At 45.4% G+C, this 24,949-nt stretch overlaps 1 protein-coding gene across 2 annotated transcripts; it reads right to left on the bottom strand.

Moving 5' to 3' along the window:
- Positions 1–1,881: 1,881 nt before the first annotated feature.
- SHE (Src homology 2 domain containing E) lies at positions 1,882–23,402 on the bottom strand. Of its 2 annotated transcripts, none has more exons than XM_053607810.1 (6): positions 22,779–23,402; positions 20,535–20,661; positions 8,939–9,244; positions 6,922–7,078; positions 6,339–6,458; positions 1,882–4,976 (listed from the first exon to the last, which is right to left on the bottom strand). In XM_053607810.1, the coding sequence occupies exons 1-6, from the start codon at positions 23,376–23,378 to the stop codon at positions 4,790–4,792; spliced, it is 1,497 nt and encodes a 498-aa protein (XP_053463785.1). In that variant the 5' UTR covers positions 23,379–23,402; the 3' UTR covers positions 1,882–4,789. The 2 variants fall into 2 exon arrangements, 1 of the variants encoding a protein (XP_053463785.1); XR_008383257.1 differs by having other exon boundaries at positions 4,845–4,976; positions 5,812–6,458.
- Between the last annotated feature and the right edge of the window lie 1,547 nt (positions 23,403–24,949).

Here is a 24,949-nt window from a genome sequence, read left to right as displayed (position 1 = left end):
AGTTAAAATTACGTATTAGTTGAATACTAAAGTGTTAAAGCCCCTGACAAAAATAACTGAATGGCTAAGAACTTGACAAAATCAGAGGCCTGTCTCAATTATCTGTTGCCAGTGTATTCGCTAAAATACAATTTAAGATCCTACATTACATGACCCAGCCCTAGCCGAGGGGGTCTGTGATGTCAGTTGAATTAAACGTCCGCAGGACAGGGCACGCGTCAAGATGGCAACTGCTGCGTGGCCACTTTCTGCAGGTGTCAGAACCTCCAGAGACTCCGCCCGTCCGCGCGGCTTCCCGAGTGCAGTGCGCAAACTGTCCACCAGATGGCGGCAACGCACCGCCTTCCCCTGGGTCCCTCCAGGACAGCGGGACACAAAGAGAGCGCAGCTCGCTCCGGTTGGGCAAAAGGAGAGAGACAGCTGGGGAATGAGAGACACCTGTGAGACAGGAATTGCTAAGATCCCGCTAAGTGTCAAAAGCATGCGGGGGGCGGGGGGAGGGATGAGCTCTAAACATCACCGGGTCTCTTCCCTAACGTGGGCGTTTTGGTAGACTTAGAAAGGCTGCCCTCACTTAAAAAGCAAATGAAGAATGTCTCATAGTTGTTCTCCTGAATTAAATATTTAGATATATCCGATATCAATAGCCAATAACATAGTAATAGCACAGTTAAATAATCCGATTAACAAATTAGGACTTTCCCACCTGCCTCAAAAATATCTGGCTGTCGGGCAGCGCCTGTGGCTCAAAGGAGTAGGGAGCCAGCCCCATATATAGCAGGTGGTGGGTTCAGACCCGGCCCCTGCCAAAAAAAAAAAAAAATCTGGCTGTCTCTCTTGATTATCTGCCCACCTCCCCCTGTGAACTAAATAAAATCTTAAGCCCTGCAGCTGACTGAATGGACACCCTCTTGGCCAAAGGGACCCCAGAAATATCCTAAAGCTGAGTTGCTGGTATAAGAAGGGAAGGTCAAACATGCCTCGTCATGCCCTTCCCTTCTTAGAGATGTCCTCTATAACGTATTAACAGTCTGAAGGCTGTACAAGACAAAGCTTAAATCACACCTGCAGGTCCTCAATGTACTTAACAGATCCTTGAGTCTGGGTATATAGGTCTGGTGGCTCATCTCTGATTAGCAGACTTTCTTATCTCAGCTTACAACGTTCCAATCCTTTCCAAGGGTCCTCAAACTATGGCCCATGGGCCACATGCGGCGGTATGATTGTGTTTGTTCCCATTTTTTTTTTTTTAATTTTTTTATTAAATCATAACTGTATACAATAATCATTTTGTTTTTTTACTTCAAAATAAGATATGTGCAGTGTGCATAGGAATTTGTTCATAGTTTTTTTTTTTTTTAATTATAGTCCGGCCCTCCAACGGTCTGAGGGACAGTGAACTAGCTCCCTGTTTAAAAAGTTTGAGGACCCCTGCAAGCTTCATTTCTTTCTTTCTTTTTTTTTAAGACAGAGCCTCAAGCTGTTGCCCTGAGCCATGGCATCACAGCTCACAGCAACCTCAAATTCTTGGGCTTAAGTGATTCTCTTGCCTCAGCCTCCTAAGTAGCTGGGACTATAGGCGCCCGCCACAACGCCCGGCTATTTTGTTGTTGTTATTGTTGTTGTAGTTGTCGTTGTTTTAGCTGGCCTGGGCCGGGTTCGAACCCCCCCAGCCTCAGTGTATGTGGCTGGCACCCTACCCACTGATCTATGGGCACCGCCATAAAGCAGAGTATTTTTTTTTTTTTTTTTTTAAAGAAGAGCTTTATTTCTCATCAAGGTAGCAGCCTACTGGGTGGCCATTCCAACAGGCTGGAGAGTAGAGCCATGGCCGGAAGCCAGGCACAATGTGTGTCCAAGAAGAGACGAAAGGCAACAGTATTTTTATTTATTTATTTATTTTTGCAGTTTTTGGCCGGGGCTGGGTTTGAACCCACCACCTCTGGCATATGAGGTCAGCGCCTTACTCCTTTGAGCCACAGGCACCGCCCAAAGCAGAGTATTTTTTTAAGACAGAGGAGTTATAAAGGAGAAAGAACACCGGCACAACTCTATAGATAGGCTAAATTCAAGGCAAAATTCACTAAAAGAGATTATTCTCTCTTTTAGTGCTAGAAAATAACTGAGAGACAGAATTAACTGGAAGGACTGAAGACTACAGGAAAATACTTTCATCCAGACATGATAAAATGACAAAAAGTCCAAGCATTCAGAGCCCAGAGAACACGTCATAGAGCTTCAGCTCAGCTGGCCCAGGAGGCTGAACTGGGAAGCCTTTAGGGACACCTGCCAGGCCTAATTGTTCTTAGAACGTCTGGTACTTTGTGCCACTCCCCAGCTGTGAACTGTCTGCCTTTTATCAGCTTGTTTCACAACCTGAAGAAAACAGTAGCTAAACCCCTTCCCCTAATTTATTGTATTGCTTCTTCTTATAACCTCCGGTACAATTATAAAGTAACTGAACTCTATATAAATCCAAATATCCTCCACTTTTAATTCTGTGAAGAAAATAGCATGGTGGCCATGGCCAAGTAGTGTAGGGGACAGCACAGCACTGGGCACACGAAAGAAGCTCAGCAAACATGGTGTCAGGCCTGTTGCCAAAATATTGTTTCATTATACACTCATCAGAGTTGCCAGGTATGAGCCCAAAATCATTTAGTGCACAAAGAAAAACTTCGTAAAGATTTTAGCATTTATTAAAATGAGAATAACTGCTGTATTTCCTTTGTAGACTAAGTAAAAAATAAGGTTTCATTTCTAGAATGTTGTAATAAAAATAAGTTTAACACAACGAATAATTTGTATATAGAAGATAATAAATATTTGTTGAATGGAATTGGAACTACGAGTGCTGAAAAATTTTTACAAATATTGTACTAAAGATAAAATACATGAACCAAAAGACATTAAAATTTTTTATCAGTATTTATAAAACAAACATTCTTTATTAATGAAATTATTATTTAAAAAAAATTTTTTTTTTAGAGACAGAGTCTTACTTTGTCACCCTCAGTAGAGCGCTGCGGCTCACAGCAACCTCCAGCTCCTAGGTTTAGGCGATTCTCTTGCCTCAGCCTCCCGAGTAGCTGGGACTAGAGGCACCTGCCATAACGCCTGGCTATTTTTCTGTTGCAGTTTGGGCAGGGCCTGGTTTGAACCTGCCACCCTTGGTATATGGGGCCGGCACCCTACTCACTGAGCCACAGGTGCCACCCTATTAATGAAATTAATGAGCTCCAGTGAGAAGAAGCTCCTCTCAATTTTTTTTTCCTCCTCTCAAATTTTTTAAATCAAAGATCACGAACCCCTCTGGCTGATTATCTTAACTGAAAAAAAAAAAAAAGCAAAAATTTACTAACTTCTAAATTATAGTACTCAAATGATAACTAAAAATTAGAAAAATATGCTTTCCTAAAAATCAACTAAATCAGCATTTTTTTTTTTTTTTATTCAAAAGAAGCTACAAAAGCTAACTTCTTAACGTATGTAAAAGAAGCCACAAAAGTTAACTTTTCATTGATAAGAGTGCTTTTGCATCTGGACCAATTCTAAGAACCAAATTACAAACTCCATGAATACAGAAACATCTGTTCAGTTTTAATTACAGAGCCACTCACCATAGCATTCTTCTCACAGTATGCCATGCCTATGTTTTTTTTTCACAGTAAGTAAATTGGTGATACAGATTCGTGATAAATCACAAAGATAATACTATTAATATTAATTTAATATTTTAAGTAATCATAGTTAGAGAGAACCTCAAAGTCCTTTAAAACACTTTTGTACAGTATAAGCCAGTCTGCTCAGAACGGAATGAGAGAGTGTCTGCAGGCTTTAGACTCCATTCATACAACCGGTTTTTGTTTTTGTTTTTTTTTCGGATTTACTAAAAATACAAAGCAAATCCCAGAGACAAAATTTAAAATGATTTCATACCAACTAAAATGCACAAAGAATGAAACAAAAGATATTGGAAGTTCTATACGATTATCCAATAAGATGACAGTTGTTGAGCTTTGAAAATCTGAGAATTTAAAAATTTAGAAATGAAATTTTTGCTCTATATTTTATCTTGTGACTCAGAGTTATAATAATTATGCCCATATTTAATTATATCAGTGATTCTTAAATCTGGGGCATCATTCTTCCTATTTGTGCTTGTATCGCTGATTGGCTAGAAAATGATGAAAAATCCACAGAGATTGAGAAAACATGAACTTTCTTAGAAAGGCTGACCAGCAAAATAATTCCTAGGCCAGACTCTAAAGTTATAAATTTTCGCAAACTCCAGAGCTAAATTAGAACACTCGAGGGAGAACTTTGTTGCCCATCATTCTTATTTTCCACTGTTCATCCATTTCCCAAAAGTAAGGAGCCCGTCATCACACACATTTCTGGTCCACACAGTCATTTGTAAAAGTCAAGTGATATTTTTGTTGGTTTGTGTCGTGACCAGGTATTCCAGGTACCAACTAGCACACTTCCAGAGCACTTTATTGCCCCTGAACTCTTGACTTACCTTTCCTGAGAGTCAACCCCTAAATAGAATGCCCTGCTCCAGAGGTGGAGGAAACAGGTAAATTATGACTTCCTATTGTAGAACTACTTAACAAGGAAACCAAATGCCATGGAACAAATTCAAGACTCTGGGACTTGTGAAATGAAGACTCCCACTTCCTGCTAGTTACTAACGAGCAGCTGGGCCCCGTCTGCTGAGATGCTTGCGGGTTGGGAGTGCTGATGCCCTCATAGGTGCCAGAGGCCCAGGACTTTCGATGGCTGAGCTTCAGTGAAGCTTGTTATGCACTGGGTAGAGTAAGGTCATGTGCTCTGCCCCTTTGAAAGGCAACTTCTCGTTAGAATAGTAGTGTACCACTTCGGGGATGCTGTCAAACACAGCGCTTGTCTGATTCAGCGTGTATTTGTTGTCCTTGGTCTGAGCCACTATGATGTGGACACATCCTTGACTAGTCCTGGAACAACAGAAGAATCAGGGAGGAGACATGAATGAGTGAGCAGAGGATCCATCCCCACTGAAATCAATGCCAGTAAGATTCACAGCAGGTGGGTGGTCCATTCCCAGAACTGTTCTACATAAATAGAAATGCATTCGACACTTTCCTAGTGCCCTCAGAAACTTCACAGCCTAAATGCATGTCATACTTGAATTGTTTATCCTTATTACACATCAGCCATCAGGTTCTGACCCAAAGAAAACAATTTAAAAAGTGCCAAGTTCTAGGGGCGGCGCCTATGGCTCAAAGGAGTAGGGTGCCAGCCCCATATGCCGGAGGTGGTGGGTTCAAACCCAGCCCTGGCCAAAAACTGCAAAAAAAAAATCAGTGCCAAGTCCCTTCTGGTCCTCAAATTGCCAAACAAGTGCTTATTCCCAAGCACAAGGCTCAGATGAAGGGGGAACCCACCTTCTTACCAGGGCCTGGTAAGAGTACATATAGGTTTCCTCTACCTTTTTTCTAGAAAGACCACATGAATCATCATTCTCAAACTGTTTCCTGCCACCTTCATCTGAAAAGACCACTCCTGGCTGCACATAATGACAGCTGGCACTGAAGGCTCAAAGATTTAATCCATAAGCACCAGTTTCAGGAGCATAGCAGAGCTATTCCTGATGTTGTATATCTGGTGGCCTGTCCCGTTTTCTGAGCCCTGTTGCTCCAACATGTGCCCCCCCTCCCCAAGGTCCCCTCCAGTCTGATTGTTCCAGCTGCAGGGGCTCAGCTTCCTCAGGAAGGAAACGCTGTTCAGGCTCTTGACAATGACCCTCCAATACAGCGCCAGCGCACTCACAGAGCAATGAGAATTTCCATGACACACACTCCACCAGGCTTGCCAGGCCACGGTAAATGTTCTGTGCACGTCCGACAGGGGGAGTAGCAGGCAAGTCAGCACTTCCTGCCTCACCAGAAGAAACTGGTATCAAAATTGCCATTGGCATTTTGACCATCAAGGGATCTAATTTATTAAAGTCCCTAGTACTAGGGAATAAAAGAAGAATGACTGGAACTATTCTTTTTGTCAGGAATTCTCTACTAAGACAGCTCAGTACAGATCTAGTAATGTAAGGTAGAAACTGACTAACATACAAGGATAACGAAATAAGCCTGTCATTATCTCAGTAAATATTGAGGCATTTACCCAACACCAATTTTACAGTCTAATCAGAGAGTCTCATGTTGCAAGCAAATGCATCCTATGCTCTGTAATACACACCCCTGTAAACCACCTGCACATTAGATTTTGACCTGCAATCTGCCCATTCACAGTGTCCCTTCTCCTGGGAAAAAAAGCCACATTCACCAGGCTCAAATACTCACTTTAGTGCAATGGAGTACCTACTGTTCCCTGACTCACTGTTTCGAACCAGATAACCAGCTTCTTTGCAGGGTTGTAGTCGACTCTCAGCCTCAGCACGGGTAATGGCACCATGATACCAACTGAAAAAGATGGGGTGGGAGAAGAGACGGTGCCGTGAATGTCAGCATGCGAATCCAGACTGTGCATCCTTCCACGGAGCATTATTTGAAATGAACTTTGGTAGGAGTTCAACATCCTGAACTAGATCCTGCTTCCCACTCAGAAAAGACAAAGTGCAGATCTGTGGGACCCTAGATCACAAAGCCTATCAGTCATCCAAGAGCTAACAGGCTGGTGTCATCTAAAGGGTTTTCACTTTGTACAGGAGAGTGAGAATTAAAACCCAAACACTGTCAAGATGCCGTGTGCTTTCCATTCAGCATGAATGCACTAGGCTTCCGAGATGGGTTTTCATTAATAAGCTCAAGATGAATATTCATAAACAAAAGTAATCACGTAAAGTGGGCCAGTGTGCCCCCACCATGGAGCTGTCAATAAGCTTCCAGGTACTGCCGGTTATAATGATCTGTTGGGGAGACTCACGGCTGCTTCTCCAGGGGCAGGCCTGGGTCCACTTTCTCTCCATCACTGTGGTCAGAGAGCGATGGCTTTAAGATCTTCTGGGTCCAGCTCTTCTGCCGGTGGTGCTGCCTCACTGTCTCCTCCCTGACAGAAGGTCGCTCAGATCCTTCAAACTGGACTGGAAGGAAGACTCCATTTAACATCAGAGGCCATTGAGATGATCAACATAAAATTCAAAGAAGAAACCTCCTTGCCTGCCTTAGTGTAGGAGAGAAGCATTCTCTCCTCTACGTGAGTGGTAGCATACTGCCCGACACACTGGCTGGCTGAGCTCCTGCTGGCTTTGACATCTAATCCCACTGCTAGCCTCCCACGCAGCTGCTTCTCCTGAAGGTATTCATCACAGTTTTAGAATATGAGAGGAAACCGTTTTAATATAGTTGAGCATGGACTTTGAAAAAATTATTCATTTTTTGGCCAGGCACGGTGGCTCACGCCTGTAATCCTAGCACTTGGGAGGCTGAGGTGGGTAGATTGCCTGAGCTCACAGGTTCAAGACCAGCCTGAGCCGGAGAGAGACCTCGTCTCTAAAAATAGCCCAGTGTTGTGACGGGCCCCTGTAGTCCCAGCTAGCTGGGAGGCTGAGGCAAGAGAATCACTTGAGCCCAGGCTTAGCACTCTACCAAGGGCAATAAAGTGAGACTCTATCTCAATAAAAAAAAATTACTCATTTTTGTGTTTTTAAAATAAGAATATACAGAGTACGTAGAGTACAGGTAATGATTCCTTGGGAGAGAGTGCATCATTCTAAAAAGTCAAATGGATACGAAATAATAAAAAGCAAAATCAACTCAGGAACAGAAAAAAACTACCAAATAATGGGTTTATTTTTTTTTCCATTTTTGGCTCGGGCTGGGTTTGTACCTGCCACCTCTGGCATATGGGGCCGGCGCCCTACTTCTTTGAGCCACAGGTGCCGCCCCCAAATAATATTTTAAAGATGCTATGACACGTAGGCTGGACAGAACATAAGGAGATAAAATGACACAGCCTAGCAGAGCACCAAGAAATCAGCAGGTACCCACAAGAGATTTGTTGAAAACAAGACTAAAATCAAAATAAAACCGACACAAATGCTTCCTATTACACCTATTACCTTCTCTAATCACCCCTTGCATGGGCTATCCTTTTAATTTGCACTCCTGGCTTTACCGTTAGAGAGAAGAAATACTCTAATATTTTATTTTATTTTTTATTTTTTTTTAGAGACAGAGTCTCACTTCATTGCCCTTGGTAGGACAGCTCACAGCAACCTCCAACTTCTGGATTTAGGTGATTCTCTTGCCTCAGCCTCCCGAGTAGCTGGGACTACAGGGGCCCGCCACAATACCCAGTTATTTTTTGTTGTTGTTGTTGCAGTTCGGCCAGGTCTGGGTTTGAACCCACCACTCTCAGTATATAGGGCCGGCGCCCTATCCACTGAGCCACAGGCGCCACCCAATACCCTAATATTTTAAATCAAAGGCAAAAGAAATTATGTGGATGGATAAGTAGAAAAACTATGCCTTGGGAGAAGCAGGAGGGGGAATTATCTATTGATAAACTGCTTATCAACTTTTCCTTATCTGAAAAATTCACAAAATATTGATTCTTTTTAGGAGGATTTTTCTAAGCAAAACAAAAAATCCAACTTCCTCCAGCTTTCCAATCACCTCTACCTGTGGTCCATTTTTTTTCAGTACTGCCGTCTTAACAGGGATGGTAACAGGTTTTAGGAGTAGCACCAAGTGAGAGTTACTACAGAAAAAGCTGCGCCCGCCAATCTAATAGCGTCAAAGGTGGGAAAATAGATGTACAGTGCTCATTACTCATTTAAGGCATTTCCAAAACAGGTGCAAGCTGAGAAAAGGGAGGAAAATAAAGATATCCAAAAGGATTTTAAAAAATGCAATTTGTGGGCTCAAATTCCTTGGGGAAAGAGACCGCAGTGAGGAACATCAGGAAAGACTCAGCTGGAAAGCCGGGTTGGCAGCCTCACCTGCCAGTGCACGTGCCAGCTGCTCCTTCTTCCACTCCCACGGCCACTCATACTCTGCTGCTGGCCGCTCGTCATCTTCGGGCAGCCGGCCCTCAGGGGGCCACGCCCTCCCCTCTGCCCTGGGTGCCCCATCTGCAGGCTCATACGGGGTGTCATACAGGGGCAGCGGTCTCCCAGGGAGGTCCTTGGAGCCCCGTCTCTTGGCTAACGCCTCGGACTTTAGGCCGCTCTCCACTGGCTCGCAGGGGCTGTCCCGCAGCTGGACGGCCTTCACCAGGGGGTCTTTGGAACCGCGGCGTCTAATTTCTGAAACACACGTCATACACAATTCCTTGAAAGAGAAGATGCCATAAAGCCTGGTAATTAACCCAATTATGTCTTCACCTCTGTCAGGTTGAAGGTGGCAGCTAACTCCAATATTGTCCTGTAATGGACTGTTCATTTCCAGCTGCGATACAAAAGCAAAAGGAAGGTGCCTACAACTTCTTCCCTCCTATCCCTGCACCAGGTAATGGGACCCGCTCCTGAAAGGAGAGATTGCACCTGAAGTCAGCCACCGGCAGTGTGTGAGAGGCGGCCTCAGGGTAACCTGTTTTATGTCCTGGTGTCTGCTCTAAGCATAGTTCCACCTTCAAAGTGTTCAAATTTTGTTAGGAAGCCCAGATCAAAGTATTTTAATAAAACTGAATCATATGTCAAAAACACATTTAATACAACTAACCTGCTGAACAAACATTATAGCTTAGCCCAGCCTACTTTAAACATGCTCAGAACCCTTACAATAGTCTATAGGTGGGTAAAATCATCTAACGCAAAGCCTATTTTACAATAAAGTGTTGAATATCTCATGTAATTAATTGAGCACTCTATTGAAAGTGAAAAACAGGCCAGGCTTGGTGGCTCGTGCCTGTAATCCTAGCACTTCAGAAGGCTGACACAGGTGGATAGCTTGAGCGCAGGTGTGTGAAACCAGCCTGAGCACAAGTGAGACCTCATCTCTCCTAAAAATAGAAAAAGTAGCTGGCCAAGGTGGCAGGTGTCTGTAGTCCTAGCTACTGGGGAGGCTGAAACAGAAGGATCCCTTGAGCCCAGGAGTTTGAGGTTGATGTGAGCTGGGCAGGGGCCATGGCACTCTACCCAGGATGACAAAGCAGCTGTCACACATACGCACACACAAAAGTAAAAACCAGGATCGGCGCCTGTAGCTCAAGCGGCTAAGGCGCCAGCCACATACACCTGAGCTGGCGGGTTCGAATCCAGCCCGGGCCGCCAAACAACAATGACGGCTGCAACCAAAAAACAGGCGGGCGTTGTGGCGGGGACCTGTAGTCCCAGCTACTTGGGAGGCAGAGGCAGGAGAATCGCTTGAGCCCAGGAATTGGAGGTTGCTGTGAGCTGTGATGCCACGACACTCTACCCAGGGTGACAGCTTGAGGCTCTGTCTCAAAAAAAAAAGTAAAACCCAGAATTGTTGTACTGGATGCACATCACGTTTGCTCCATTGTAAAGTTGAAAAATCCTAAGTCAAACCATCATAAATTAGAGACCATGTACCCAAAGCATTGTTCCACACTCAATGAGGGAAGAGAGTCTCTGACTTCTAGGCAGTTTGAATACAGTAAGGTAGACACAGACATTCACAAACAATGTGGACCAGACTAATAATGCAAGATAAATCAAAGTCAGAGAGTTGTTACATTAGTAATCACTTACCAGCTGACATTTACCAGCAGCTTACCGTGTGTTAAATACCATTCTGTGTGTGCTGTAATTTTCATTACTTTATGAGATGGGTACTATTATTTCCCCCTTTATTATAGAAGAGAAAACTGAAGCACAAAGATTTTAAGGAAATAGTCTAAACCAGTAAGGGGCAAAGCCTGAACTCAAAAGCAGCAAGTGGGAGTCTAGAGGCCGCGCTCTTTTCCAGCACATGCAGACACGCTCTGAGTGGAGGGGAAAGGGAAGATATGGTGACTTTGATGGAGAAGGTCATCTCCATGGAGGAAGCTGCATGAGTAAAGAAACAGAGTGGGAACTCCAAAGGGCTTGTTCCCATAAGGGGGAGCTAAGAGATAAACTGAAAGGACAGAGGCCAAGAGGAGAGAGGTGGGCAGAGAAGCAGCTGGACGAGGAGACCAGCCACGCACCAAAGTGCAGCAGTTTTAAAGGCAAGGACCAAATGTTCAGATTGTTCTGCATGATTATGATTTTTTATAATAGGGAATAATGATTATATTTGTATTTCACTGGAAGTAGCTCTAACCACAGTGTACAGGATGAGGTAAGGTAGAAAGGGATGGTCTGAACTAAGGCATGAAACCAGACAGAAAAAAACCCATCCAAACTAGCCAACCACCAGCCAGCCACCCTGAGAAGGAAACAGCAGCATCTGGGGACTGCCCGGCCTGAGGCCAAGGGGCCAGGCAGAGTTAGAGACAGCTAGAGTCTGGACACCCAGAGCTGGTGACAGAGACCAACAGCAGCCTCATGTTGTGGCTCTTCTAAGTGCCCGTCAGGAAACCTCCAGTCTGTCCTACACCTGGTCACAGTCAAGGTGGGCCTTTCTTTTTCTTTTTTTCTTTTTTTGAGACAGAGTTTCACTTTGTTGCCCTTGGTAGAGTGCCATCTCGTCGTAGCTCACAGCAACCCAAAACCCTTTGATTCAAGTGATCCTCCTGCCTCAGCCTCCTGAATGGCTGGACTCCAGGCCCACCACAAAGCATGGCTAGTTTTTCTGGTTTTAGTAGAGACAGGGTCTCAGTCTTGCTCAGGCTGGTCTTGAACTTCCTGAGCTCAGGCTATCCACCGGCCTCAGCCTCCCAGAATGCTGGGATTACAGGTGTGAGCCACTGTGCCCCTGGCCAAGTTGGGCCTTTCTAATCATAGACATCTCATCACTTAACACCTTATAAGTTCTCAATTGTCTCCTTATCAAGCACAAAATGCTCATTATGGGAAGAAGGCTTTCTAGACCAATCACTGTCTCCCTCTCTACCCCCTTCTCTCAACACCACCTACCCCTTTTTCCCACAGTCCAACTCTTTGCTCTAACCAGACGGCTCTTGTGAAGTTCCTTGCACACTACACTGGCTCACGCCCACCAGTGCCTGCTGATCTTCCAATCCTTTGAAACTAACTCAGCCTCTCCTCCCACCTGAGAAGTCTTTCCTGCCACTTTCTCCTCTGGTGCCCCACAGAGCTGACCAGGAGGCACAGTTGTGCCAAGCCACTCTCACTTTACACTTCTCCCAGTGTGTGGATTTATTTGTTGATGTGTCTGTAATTTCTAAGTCAGTGGAGACTGCCACGGCAGGGACCACCAGTCTTGTTTATCACTACAGGACACACAGTTGTGCTAAATAACAACTGGATGGACAGATGGGAGGGGAGAGGCTGAAGAAGCTCTAGAACTCCTCCAGCAGGTAGCGCGCAGTCAAGGAGCTGTTCACAAGAGATGGCTGTGAAAATCACAAGAACAAAGCAATAGGAGAGAAAAGGAGGGCAGAGTGCAAAGGAAAGAGCCTCAGAGGCAGAGTCTGGGACGCCTTCGGTCAAGAAGGAGTAGGTGTCAGAAGGAGAGGTGCCAGCAAAGAAGGCTGAGGAAGGGGTCACGTGAGCAAGAAGAGGGTCTGGAGATGTAGTGCCATGGCCACAAAGAATGTGAAGACTTTCTACCTGTAACTTACAACGGGCATGGTGACACTCTGTGGAAAAGAACCATTGACTCAATAACATTTCTATAACAAGCAGAGTACAACTAATCAGGAAAAAGTTATTAAAATCAGGGTACTAAATTAGAAAAGCAAAACTTACATGTAGGGTGAGGTTATAGTTCAGCTGGGAGGGGCCCTGTCAGCAGTGTTCTGTGACTGTGCAGCGATGGCTGGTTGACATGGCCGGGGGAACATTAATACCTGCTGCCACTGGGGTCCCACAGCAGAGGTTCTGATTTAATTGCTCAGAACAGTTTGAAAGTCAGACTGGAAAACTTCCCCAGGTGACTCCAATAGTAGCCTAGCCTGAAAGCCACTTATGTATATCCTAGGAACACACAGTCCCCATTCCATGTCCTCCTGCTCACTAGAAGTGACCTCTCATTGCTCACCCTCTCCAGGAAAAGACATCACCTGTGTCTGAAACCTCCCATCAGAACATAAAAGCGAGAAGAATGGCCCCTCCTGCCCCGCCAGGCTGGGCCAGTTGCCTGAGGCTGTCTGAGGTCAGAGCCCTGTCTCTGTCCAAGGCTCTTGACTCTCAGCCCTGCAGCCTTTTCCTTCATTGCCTATTCTAGATGGAGCTATGGAAAACAAGAAACAGAAACATATTCTGTTCTTGGTTCAATTAAGATAAGGCTGGAATTTTTATAAAAGGACTTGAAGTTTGCCCCCAGTTTAGATCATCCCATCCACACAGGCTGGGGAAACCCTTCTGAAGTCTTCTGCCCCAGCTGGACTAAAAGGAGAGTTAATGCTAACCTTAAGACAGGAGTCCTGCTCACAAGGAAATGTCCATAAATGTATATTAAAGTGAGGTACAATGATTAGAATCTTGAGTTCTTCTTACACGTGTGTTTGGGCTTTTACTTTTGAGACACAGTTCTTGTGTTCCTTCTATTGTAGACAGTCTGTGCACATGTGAAGACACCAGAAAGCACACAACTAAGGATGTTCCCTCCTTCCATGGTCCTGGGATTGGGCAAAACCTGCAAAGTATCATCATCTCTTGAAATAATGTTTAATGGGAGGGAGGGGTTTGACAGCTCCCCCCTGGAAGGGGAGAAAGCTGTCAGTCCATTCTAACATATGGCCGCCCCAACCCGAGGTGCCACAGAAACAGAAGCAGCCATGGGACTGCAAGCCGACCCCTCCTGCAGGGAGAATAGCCCCTGACGTGCAGAGCGGGCTCCAGAGGAAACGAGCCTGAGAAGGAGGAAATGGCCAGAGGAAGCTACACCCTGGCTGCCGATAGAGGCCACGTACCATGGCAGACAGCAGAAGGCAGTGGTCGGGCAGCAGATAAACACTCATTTGCAGCCAGGGCTGAGACCGAGGACTGACCTGCATCAACTAAAGTGTGCAGCTGCTGTGTGTGAAACGTAACAGGGGCTGAAAATTTTCCCTTCTCAATCCCCAACTCACTACCCATATTGTGCCGTTCACATTTGAAAACACAGCAGAAGACCTAGACTTCTTTTTAGCAAATTAATCGTAGCTAGCAATTACTATTGCTCTATATTGTCTGGAATTCTCTTTGGAAAGGAAATTCTCTCTGGAGTGTCTGAATAATGGCTGTGTTTACTGGGTGTGCACGGCCTACGTGTATTATGCCCAGTGTCCCACTGGCACTCTGCAAGGCAGTGACAGGCATGTTATCCCATTTTCACAGGGGAATATACTGAGGCCAGTCACACAGGAGCTAGTGGGAGCCATTTGTTACTGACTCAAGCACAAGCTTTCTGCTCAAAGATTTTAGGTAAAATGTTAATTATAATTTCTAATGTGTCTTCTCTTCTGATTCATTTCATGTATTCAAAACATTAAACTTACAGCGTCAGAAAGCTCTATTTATTTTCCTCAAGGATCAGAAACAGGGCTATTACAAGCACAGAAAGATAAATATCTCATGTTCTCACTCACTCAGATGTGGAAGCTAAAAACAATGGGTCTCATGAAGATAGAAGCTAGACTGGTGGTTATAAGAGGCCCGAGAGGGTAGGGGGGAGGGAGGATGAAGAGCAGTTGGTTAATGGGTACAAACTACGTACGTGGTTTGGTAGAAGAAATAAGACCTGGTGTTAGATCAGTAAGGTAACTATAGTTTACAATAATCTACTGTACATTTCAAAATAGCCAGAAGAATCTGAATCATTCTAATTTAAAGAAAAGATGGATATTTAAGGTGATAGGTATTCCAGGTATACTGATTTGATCTTTACAAATTACATGAATGTATGAAATTATCATATGTACCCCCCCAAAAGTTTCCACCCCATAATACCACTAAAGATAATTTTAAGCTCTACTATGTAAATAATCAAGTACAATGATTACCAAGATAGCATGTACCAGAAATCCATCTATCAGGTTCTTTGGATAAAAATTAATAAACAGATATTCATGCTTGGCACCCATAGTACAGTGGTTATGGCGCCAGCCACACACACCAAGGCTGGCGGGTTTGAACCTGGCTGGGGCCAACTAAACAATGACAACTGCAACCAAAAAAAAAAAAAAAAAAAAAGCCAGGCATTGTGGCAGGTGCCTGTAGTCCCAGTTACTTGGGAGGCTGAGGCAAGAGATTTGCTTAAGTCCAAGAGTTGGAGTTGCTGTGAGCTTTGATGCGACAGCATTCTACAGAGGGTGATTTAGTGAGACTCCATCTCAAAAAATAAAAAAATAAAATAAAATAAACACATGTTCAAATGTAGTTTTAAACTAATTAAAATAATGATTAAAAAACAAAATAATGATAAAAAAAAGAAGCAGGGCGGTTAGACAGCTTTTTTACTCTTCTATCAGTACACAAAGTTTTGATTTAAAATTACTGCTATATTTTCTTTTTTTTTTTTTTTTTTTTATAAAGAGAACACAGGGAACTTTATTTTATTTTATTTTTTTTGTAGAGACGGAGTCTCACTGTACCGCCCTCGGGTAGAGTGCCGTGGCGTCACACAGCTCACAGCAACCTCCAACTCTTGGGCTTACGCGACTCTCCTGCCTCAGCCTCCCGAGCAGCTGGGACTACAGGCGCCCGCCACAACGCCCGGCTATTTTTTGGTTGCAGTTTGGCCGGGGCTGGGTTTGAACCCGCCACCCTCGGCATATGGGGCCGGCGCCCTACTCACTGAGCCACAGGCGCCGCCCACTGCTATATTTTCTTATTGAATAAATTTAAACACCTGAACAAAAAGCAGGTATAATTCAGAAACCCTGAAATTGAACAAGTAGAGACAAGTTAAATAAATAGAAAACAGTCTCATTTTTTTCTCTCATAATAGTTTCTTTTTTTTTTTAACAGAGATCTAAAAGATGACTATTTAAACAAACCAACAAAACACCTGGAGGCAAAGTAAAATTTTTAAAAACAATTTTCAACCACGGCTTGATAACTAAACCCAAAGAGTGAGGAGTGACCTGGTATCTCCACTTTTTAGTTCTGTAATCTGGACAAAGTATTTAATCTTTCCCAACCTAGGTTTCCTCAACTGGGTAAGAGAACCCCACTTTTAGGAGGTGGTTGGATTTAGTGAGGAAATCTGGCAATTCTGGCACCTAGTAAGACTTCAGCATACAAGTTGCATGATGTCGACTGTGGGAAGAGCTCTAAGGCCAACTTAGAGCCATCTTGGGGAATTTCTAATGCCCACAGCATGCTAAAAGTTTTAATTTGGTGGCTAAAACTTATAATGCTAACCTGTTATTTGTTATCATAATGCTAAATTATGCAGAGTACTTCAGCTAATTATTTAGCTAAAATGTTCCTGCAAATAAATAAATAAATAAATAAATGTTCCCTGATGATTTAGCAGAAAACCAAAAGTTTATGCTAATATTGCCTTGTTTTCATAGTTATATCTTTTTATGAACAATCTCCTTTAGACAAATCTAAGTGACAATATATTCCTAAATTCATAAATTCTAACTTTTAGAAGTTAAGAGCAAAGTTTTGGGCATCCAGGGAGCCTGTGTCCCACAGTTATTTGGCCACAAGAAAGTCATGAATTGCTCTTACCTCCCTATCTCCTCTGTTCCTGATGAAGATGCTGCTTCTCTTTTTCTATTTTATGGCATTTATCAAACTTTTAATAACTTCTCTTCTTTATTGGTGTTAGGTTTGTTTCCTCCTTATGTTGTGGTCCAAGGAATCACATGGACCCTGCTTTCTGTATGCCTAGAGCCCAGCACGGGCCTGGTACATAGTAAGCAAACATCTAAGAAATATTTGTAGCATATTAAAATATGGACAGTTTGGCTGGGCACAGTGGCTTATGCCTGTAATCTTAGCACTCTAGGAGGCCAATGCAGGAGGATCGTTTGAGCTCAGGAGTTTGAGACCAGCCTGAGCAAGAGCAAGACCCTGTCTCTACTAAAAATAGAAAAACTATGCATTGTGGCAGGCCACTATAGTCCCAGCTACTTGGGAGGCTGAGGCAGGAGGATCACTTGATCCTAGGACTTTAAGGTTGCTGTGAACTATGATGCCAGGGCACTCTAGCCTGGGCAACAGAGTGAGACTCTGTCTTAAAAAATATAAATGGACAGTATTCTGTATGCCCCAGATATTGTTTAAATCAGGCATGTTGTTCCCATTTCACAGTAGAATGATAATACAGATTTATTTGATCCATAGTTAAATCATGTTCACAGCACCCTCTCTATCTCCTACTGAAATAAATTTTTTAAAATCCCCATTGTTTCTCAAGAAATATGGGAAATTTCTGAACTTGGGCTTGACAACCAAACACACAAGCAAACTGAATAAAAAAGTAAAAGATTCAAAAAATCAAAACACAAAAACCCAAGCAGCAAATCTTTTATTTCTAGCTTCCCATAAACTCACTTCCTGTTATTCTGTCCAGCTGTATAACCTATGAGTGGAACACAAGGAATATTCTCTATGATTTTATTATTTTGTTATATTTATTTTATAGAGACAACGTTTTGCTCTATTGCCTAGGCTGAAGTGCAATGGCTTTATCATAGCTGACTGCAGCCTTCAAGTCCTGGGCTCAGCAATCCTCCTATCTCAGCTTCCCCAGTAGCTAGAACTACACATGCACACCACCAGCATACCCAACTAATTTTTTTATTTTTTATAGAGCTAGAGTCTCACAATGTTGCCCAGACTAGTCTTGAACTCCTGGCCTCAAATGATCTTCCTGCCTTGGCCTCCCAAAGAGCTGAGGATTACAGGCATAAGCCACTGTTCCTGGCCTATCATATACATTTTAAATGAAGAAACTTTAAAATCCACTAACATAATTTTTTAAAAGTTAAGAGCAAAGTGTACTTAGATCCCCAATTTAGAAAGTTAGTGATTTAGATTTTAATAAATTCAAATTTAGAGCGGCACCTGTGGCTCAATGAGTAGGGCGCCGACCCCATATACCGAGGGTGGCAGGTTCAAACCCGGCCCCGGCCAAACTGCAACAAAAAATAGCCAGGTGTTGTGGTGGGTGCCTGTGGTCCCAGATACTGGGGAGGCTGAGGCAAGAGAATCGCCTAAGCCCAGGAGCTGGAGGTTGCTGTGAGCTGTGATGGCACAATGGCACACCCCTCTACCAAGGGCAATAAAGTGAGACTCTGTCTCTACAAAAAAAAAATTCAAATTTATTTACCAGCTGAATACATTAATTTTATATTCCTACAGAAGTTTACAGGGCTTTTGCATACATCATTCAAGTGTGTCCCAATAGGCATGTGGTGTCGGGGCAGATCACTCAATCTGGAGTGGGAGATCCGGGTCCTAATTCTTGCTCAGTCTATTAAAAAGTCTTGTGAGCACAGGCAAGTCCAAATTCCTTTCACCATGTTTGTTTTGTCCTATTGCAAGGGGGGACAGCAGTGCAGTCTCTTACAGAGCTTTTGAAGGAATTATGAGGAAAAAAAGTTATATTTACTTTTAAGGAAATTACCAGGGAACAAAAGCTATATTTACTTTTTTTTTTTTTAGAGACAGAGTCTCACTTTGTCGCCCTTGGTAGAGTGCCGTGGTGTCATAGCTCACAGCAACCTCTAGCTCCTGGGCTTAGGTGTTTCTCTTGCCTCAGCCTCCTGAGTAGCTGGGACTACAGGCGCCCGCCACAACACCTGGCTATTTTTTTTTGCAGTTTGGCCGGAGATGGATTCGAACCCGCCACCCTCAATATATGGGGCCAGTGCCCTACTCACTGAGCCATAGGCGCCGCCTGCTATATTCACTTTTAAAAAGTATAGCACTCTCCCTATTATCAGTGTGGCTCCCCAAATAAATAGCTGGAATGGTATAAACTACCTATTCCTGCCAAAGAGAAAGAAAAATAAACCTAAAGGATGAAAAAGAGAGAATCAAAATTAAGCATTAATTTTTTTTTAAAGACAATCCTTTTCCTCAATTTTATGTAAAAGTAAATCCATTTCCCTATTCTTTTTAAGCCCCTGATACTTTTTCAAAATTCTAAGTTCATTTTCACTTCCTTTCATTCACATATTTCATTATGGATCATAATCCAATGACTGTCCGGGTCATAGCCTGGCCAGGGTACACCCTCCCCAAATGGGGCTCCTTATCTCTGTGAGCAGAGAAACAGGAAATAGAGCTGAGCTTTCCTGTTGCAGCTCCTTTTCATTCTGAAGCCTGCCTTCGCCCTTCCAGGGTGCTGCCACTACCCTCTGCTCAACTCTTCTGAGATTACACTTACGGAACCTCGGCTTGACAGCCTTTCCATCTGTTTTAAACAGTAAAGACAGAGTCTTTAACGTGGGACCAATTACTCTTTTCCCAGGCATGAAAGCCGTGACATTCAAACAAGGCTCCCTTGAGTCAGCACTCAGAAACTACATTTTTCATTATGGATGGAAGAATGTTTAAGGAAAATAAGATGAACAAATAATTTACTTTAAAAATCACAAATATATTTAAATAACTAGTTTATATTATTACAAACTATATTATTAAGTACCATTTACATCAACTTAAAAGAACTGAATAAATGGGAAAAGTTTGACCACAAAAATGACAGAATGTTTGCTTAGTTTGCAAATTAGAATTGTTCTGACTTGAAAAGTTACAAGATTAGTTGAGTTTGGTTTTAGGTGGTTTGCCTTGAATGGCTTGGTTTGTGGCAGTGATGTTAATTATTCCTTAGTGATTAAATTTTTTGCTTCAATGTTTTAGAACTTGTTGAGAAAATCTTCTACAATACAGAGAATCACATCACATTTGCATCTCTTAACAACTTAAGATTTTTTTTTTGAGACAGAGCCTCACTTTGTCACCCTCGGTAGAGTGCTGTGGTGTCACAGCTCACAACCACCTCCAACTCCTGGGCTTAGGCGATTCTCTTGCCTCAGCCTCCAAGTAGCTAGGACTACAGGCACCTGCCACAATGCCCGACTATTTTTTTTTGTTGCAGTTTGCCTGGGGTCAGGTTTGAACCCAACACCTTCAGTATAGGAGGCTGGCACCCTACTCACTGAGCCACAGGCGCCGCCCAACTTAAGATTTTTTAAGTATGTATTTGTCTCTTGGTAAAGATTTATGATTCCCATTACGGATGCCAAAGCTTCTAAAAGTGGCCAAAAAATGTATATAAATAATCTTAAAACTGAAGTTCATGCTCTGGGCACATCTACATACTCACAGATGTCATCTTTCAGAGAACCAGACAAACCTTAAAGATCTCTGAAAATTCTAAAACTCTGAAGGATACTAAACTATGGAGAAGTTAATTGGGTAGTTTGGCATTAGTTTGGGGTTTGATTTCTCCTTCTTCGGTCAACAGATCTGACTAAATTGCTTTATCCCTTCCCCCCAAATACAGACCAGGCACTATTTTATAAAGGTCCAACTGAGTGAGATTTCAGTCCCCATTAAGCAGAATCTGCTCACAAACCTGTTATCATTTGCTGCGCATCATAGGGTTCCATGTAACCATCGTTCTCTCCTACTCTTTCTGCATCTCTTTGACCCTTTGTCCGTTTGGCATCATAAGGGTCAGCGTAGTCTTCTAAAATGATGACCTGTAATAGAACAAGGGCAGTTGCAAAGGATTACCATGTACCCAAATGGTGATGGTATAAAAGTGGCTACTGAAATCTCCTACAGATCTAGAGAGGTCAAAATCTCTAACAAGTTCCTGACAGCTTTTACACTTGATGATATATCCCAGCTGCATAAACATCTGAGACTTTTCTTTGTGGAGTAGATTTACAATAATTCATCTAAACTCCTTTACTTATCCACAAGGCTCTTTCTATCTCCCATTCTCTTCACGGGCAATAAAGCGTTTGCTGGGTTAGAGGGTAACAGAAATGGGTGGTGGGGAGTGGAGGGTGTCCATGGCTTTACAGCACAAGCGGATGAACCACTCTACACACACCCCGTGGTATGGGTTTTTAAAACTGCAATCAGCTGAGAAGCACAGTCACAGCCAGCCAGTCAGTCACCCACTGGCAAAGGGAGTCATGCAAGTAAGCAAAGCATGCTTCCTGTCCTCGGGGGATTTATAACAGCGCTAAGAGACAGGCTTTATCAAGGAGAAAGAGGGCCATCCTAAACAGTACTGAAGGAATTCTAGGCGCAACAATCCATAGGCAAACTGACGGTCACAGGCCATAGATCAGATAGAGTTTGGATCAGTACTTGTGTCAGAAAACATTTTTCCAAAATAAGAAGGTTCCTGGAGAGATGGTGTGTGCGTGATATTTCTGTTCTGCAGCAGCTAAGTGACAGAGGTTAAGGAGCCCTTTTCAGAGAGGAAGCTCCATAGCACGGTTACATCCTCCTAAGAGTTCATGGAGAAATACCACTGGATAAACGAGGGAGCAGTGAAGAGAAGAGACAGCCTGGCTGAGAGCGCCCTGCCTGGGAGAAAATGGCCCAAGAAACCTCAGATACCCAGAAGTGACAACCACAAAAGTAACCAACCTCTGCAGAGGACCGTGAATACCATTCACTCGCTCAACCTGGGTTTTTTTGACTACCCAGCACATGTATTACAGTTGTAAGGTACAGCGAGGAACTCAGACACGATATGCAGCCCTTGGCTTCACAGTGCATACGACCTTCAGCCAGGCAGACCACTGAGTAACGTGTGAACTCTCTGCTCTGTGCCTGGCACGGGCAGGCTCACTGTAAACATGTGTGAAAAGAGGAAGGAACAGTCATGCCCAATGCAGCCATACATGGTGTGTGCAGTCAGGGAGGCTTGAAGCACCCGGCAAGAGAAAATCAAAGTTCCCATGTGAGGAAGTGACTCCGGGACTGGAGTCTACAGTCTCAGCTTGAGTTCTCTCTCTGTTTCACACAAGAAAGAAAATAAAGACAACCAAACCAAAGCAAATCAACTCAGGACTGTAAAAACCGAGAGTCCGTCCATGCGTTCACAAGCCTTACTTTTCCCACGTTGGACAGCACCCAGAAAGCCTCCAGTGTGCGCACAGCAGGAAACACCTTCTTCTCTCCTCATCTGCAATTTCCTTAGGAGCATTTCCTTGTCTGTTCTGTATCCCCCACAGCCCTCACTGCCCGTGCCCCTTATCCCATATGGCTGCTACACAACGAATGTCCGTGGAATAAATCAAAGAGCAGTAATCCGGGAGTGTCATTGAGCTGAGAAGCCCTTTCCTGGGCGGAACTGCAAAGGGAAAGATGGAACTTCCACATCAGTGGAGAAGGGGGTGGGCCCACCATTTCCTGAAGCTTTGAAATCCATACTTTACACGGATTAGAGGTTACTATTCTTTATGCCCCAAAAGGATAAAAGTCAAGACACAAGTCTAGCTTTGGACTTCTTGTTATCAAAATTAAAACAAACCACATCTATGGTGTCAAACTCTTTGTAGGAAAAAAATAACATCTATAAAGTGGTCAAGTTTAACAAGGCAGGAATATCTCATTCAAGTGCTCTTCTAAACTGCTAACAAGATTAAATGGATAGTACATTTCCGCAAAGCTCTCCATCTCTCTAGAATAAGGATTTTTTTTTTTTTAAGACAAAAAAAGTCAAATGAATTTAAATGGCCACTTAAGAATCACGGAATGGTGGAGGGGAAGGACGCGAGGAAACACATCCTGGGGGTAGCTGGTCCACTGTGTCACCCTCCACTGAGGGGTCCAAGGGAGGTCGTGTTCTTACCGTGTCTTGCTGCTTCACAATCTTGCCCTTGTCCAGCTCGGGGCCCAGGGAGGAAGGGGAGGAGGACGCGGAGGAAGAGGAGCTGGTGCTGCCGCTGCTGCTGCTGCTGGGGTAGCTGCTTTTCCCGTTCTTCTCCTGAGTGTCCACCTTGATGAGCCTGTTGATGTAGGTGCTGCAGCCCGAGCTCTTGGCCGCGCCCCGGTGGGGCTCCTCCTCGGTGGCCCGGGAGTTCTTGCGACCCTTGCCCGCAGCGGCCTGAATCAGGCCCTGAAGGCTGTCCCGGGACAGCCGGCTGTCTTTGGGGGGGCCTGCGCCGGCCCTGCCGCTCCCCAGCTCCGCCGCGGAGTTCTTGCGGCCCTTCCCCGGGGTGGGCCCCGCGCCGCCGGCCTCCGAGTTCTTGCGGGGTTTGCCGCCGCCCCCGCCCCCGGGCCTGGCCCGCTCGGACGCGGTCTTCAGGGTCAGGGGGAGTTCCTTGAACCACCTGGCCGCCATGAGAGGGGCCCGGCCGGCTCGGCTCAGGAGCGTCGTGGCCGCGGAGCAGACGATCGAGGAGTCCCAGCCCAGACACGGAGAGGCACTAGGGACCGCGGGCCACTGCATTCCCTGTGCCCCGGGCGCTGGAGGCCGCGGCGAGGCCCCGCGACGGTTGCTCCGCTCTCCCGAGGTGGGTCGCCGCCCACGCCCGGCAGGGTGGGGCCCGTACGGTCCCGGGCGCCGAGAGGGCTGCCGCTGGCCTCCGCTCCGGACACGGACGGCGACAGGCACAGCGTACCGGAGCCCCGCCCGGATCGTCTTCAGCGCCGGCGCAGCCCGAGGACTCCACGGCTCTCTCCGGGCAGCGGGCGCCGGGGGCTTCCCCCGCCTTTTCCTCCTGGGTGGGAGAGGCCAAGCCCTCGGAAGCCCTTTCGGCCCTGCCCACGCTCTCAGGGTCCACAGGGGACGGAGCGAAGGCGGCAGGAGTGTCCCCCGCGCCGCGACAGAAGGTGGACGGCTGGAGGGCAGCCGGTCCCTCCCTGTTCTCCTCCCCTCCGAGGCTGGCGCCTCCCCGCTCCGCCACCTACAGCCCAGAGCAGGGGCGTTGGGCCCAGCGCCTCTGGAGAGGCGGGTCCGGGGCCTGCTTCGGAGAAGGTGGCCGCAGCTGCACGTGCAGGGCACGCCCCGGCGAGCACCGAGCTGCCGCGCGAGCAGTCGCGTCTGCGTGGGTCGGTATCGACTAGGCTACCTCCAGACGCGCCCAGGAGCGCGCCCTGTGCACGGGTAGACCCTGAAGGGAGCCCTCGGCTAGCACAGGCCGGGAGCATCTTGCTCTCCCCCTCCTGCAAACTTTACTTTGGGAGTGAAGGGGACGACAGCGGTCACTTATTCCTGCGCTCGTTCCGCTACCCGGACCAACCCCAAGCCGCGGCCGGCAGAGGTTTGGGGCGGATGAGCCGCCCCGCAGAGTGCAGAGGAAGGAGTCGCCAAGGCTGCGCAGACGGCAGGCGGCAGGTGGCCGCGCGGGGCCCGGGGTCCAGCCCCCAGACTGCAGGGCAAGCGCTGGCTGGGGCGTGGGGGCGTGGCAGGCACTCTTGGAAATTGCATGCCGCGTTGTGAGGGTGGAAGGGCCGGTAGATTGTACGCGCCGAGTGGGGATGACAGCCGAGTCAGAACCTGTGCAGATGGGGAGCATTTGGGGCAGAACTGCGGGCACTTCCCATTAAAAGAGACTTCTGTTATTTCTCCCTCCGAAGTAGTTTAAGAACTTTTTGAAAAAAACTTAAGTTCAAACAGAGTTGCTAAGACTAAAACTGTCTAGTTTAACAAAGTAAATGTGCCTCAGGGGCTCACGCAGCACGTTCTAAATCCTTGGAAACACAAGGTGGCAGCCACCGCCGGTTTCCTTTGTGGCTTCCTTTGTGTGTTAATTCCCACCGTCCTCAGAAAGGCATCTTTACTTTTTATGTTAAGAAAGCTTTTGGTTAGCCGGGCGGGCGCCTGTAGGCCCAGCCACTCCAGCCCAGGGCAGCCACTGAAGTACTTTCTGTGCACACAGATTTATCTGTTCTGGACTTTACATATAAGCAGAATCTATAATAAGGCAACCTTCTGTGTCAGGGTTCTTTCCCTCAGCATCACTTCTGAGATTCACCCAGGTTGTAGCAGGGATCATATTCACCTCTTTTATGTTGCTG

This window comes from Nycticebus coucang, chromosome 10, assembly GCF_027406575.1.
Source record: "Nycticebus coucang isolate mNycCou1 chromosome 10, mNycCou1.pri, whole genome shotgun sequence".
NCBI lineage: Eukaryota > Metazoa > Chordata > Mammalia > Primates > Lorisidae > Nycticebus > Nycticebus coucang.
The sequence above is the reverse complement of the archived record's forward strand: the minus strand, read 5'-3'. Positions and strand labels throughout refer to the sequence as shown.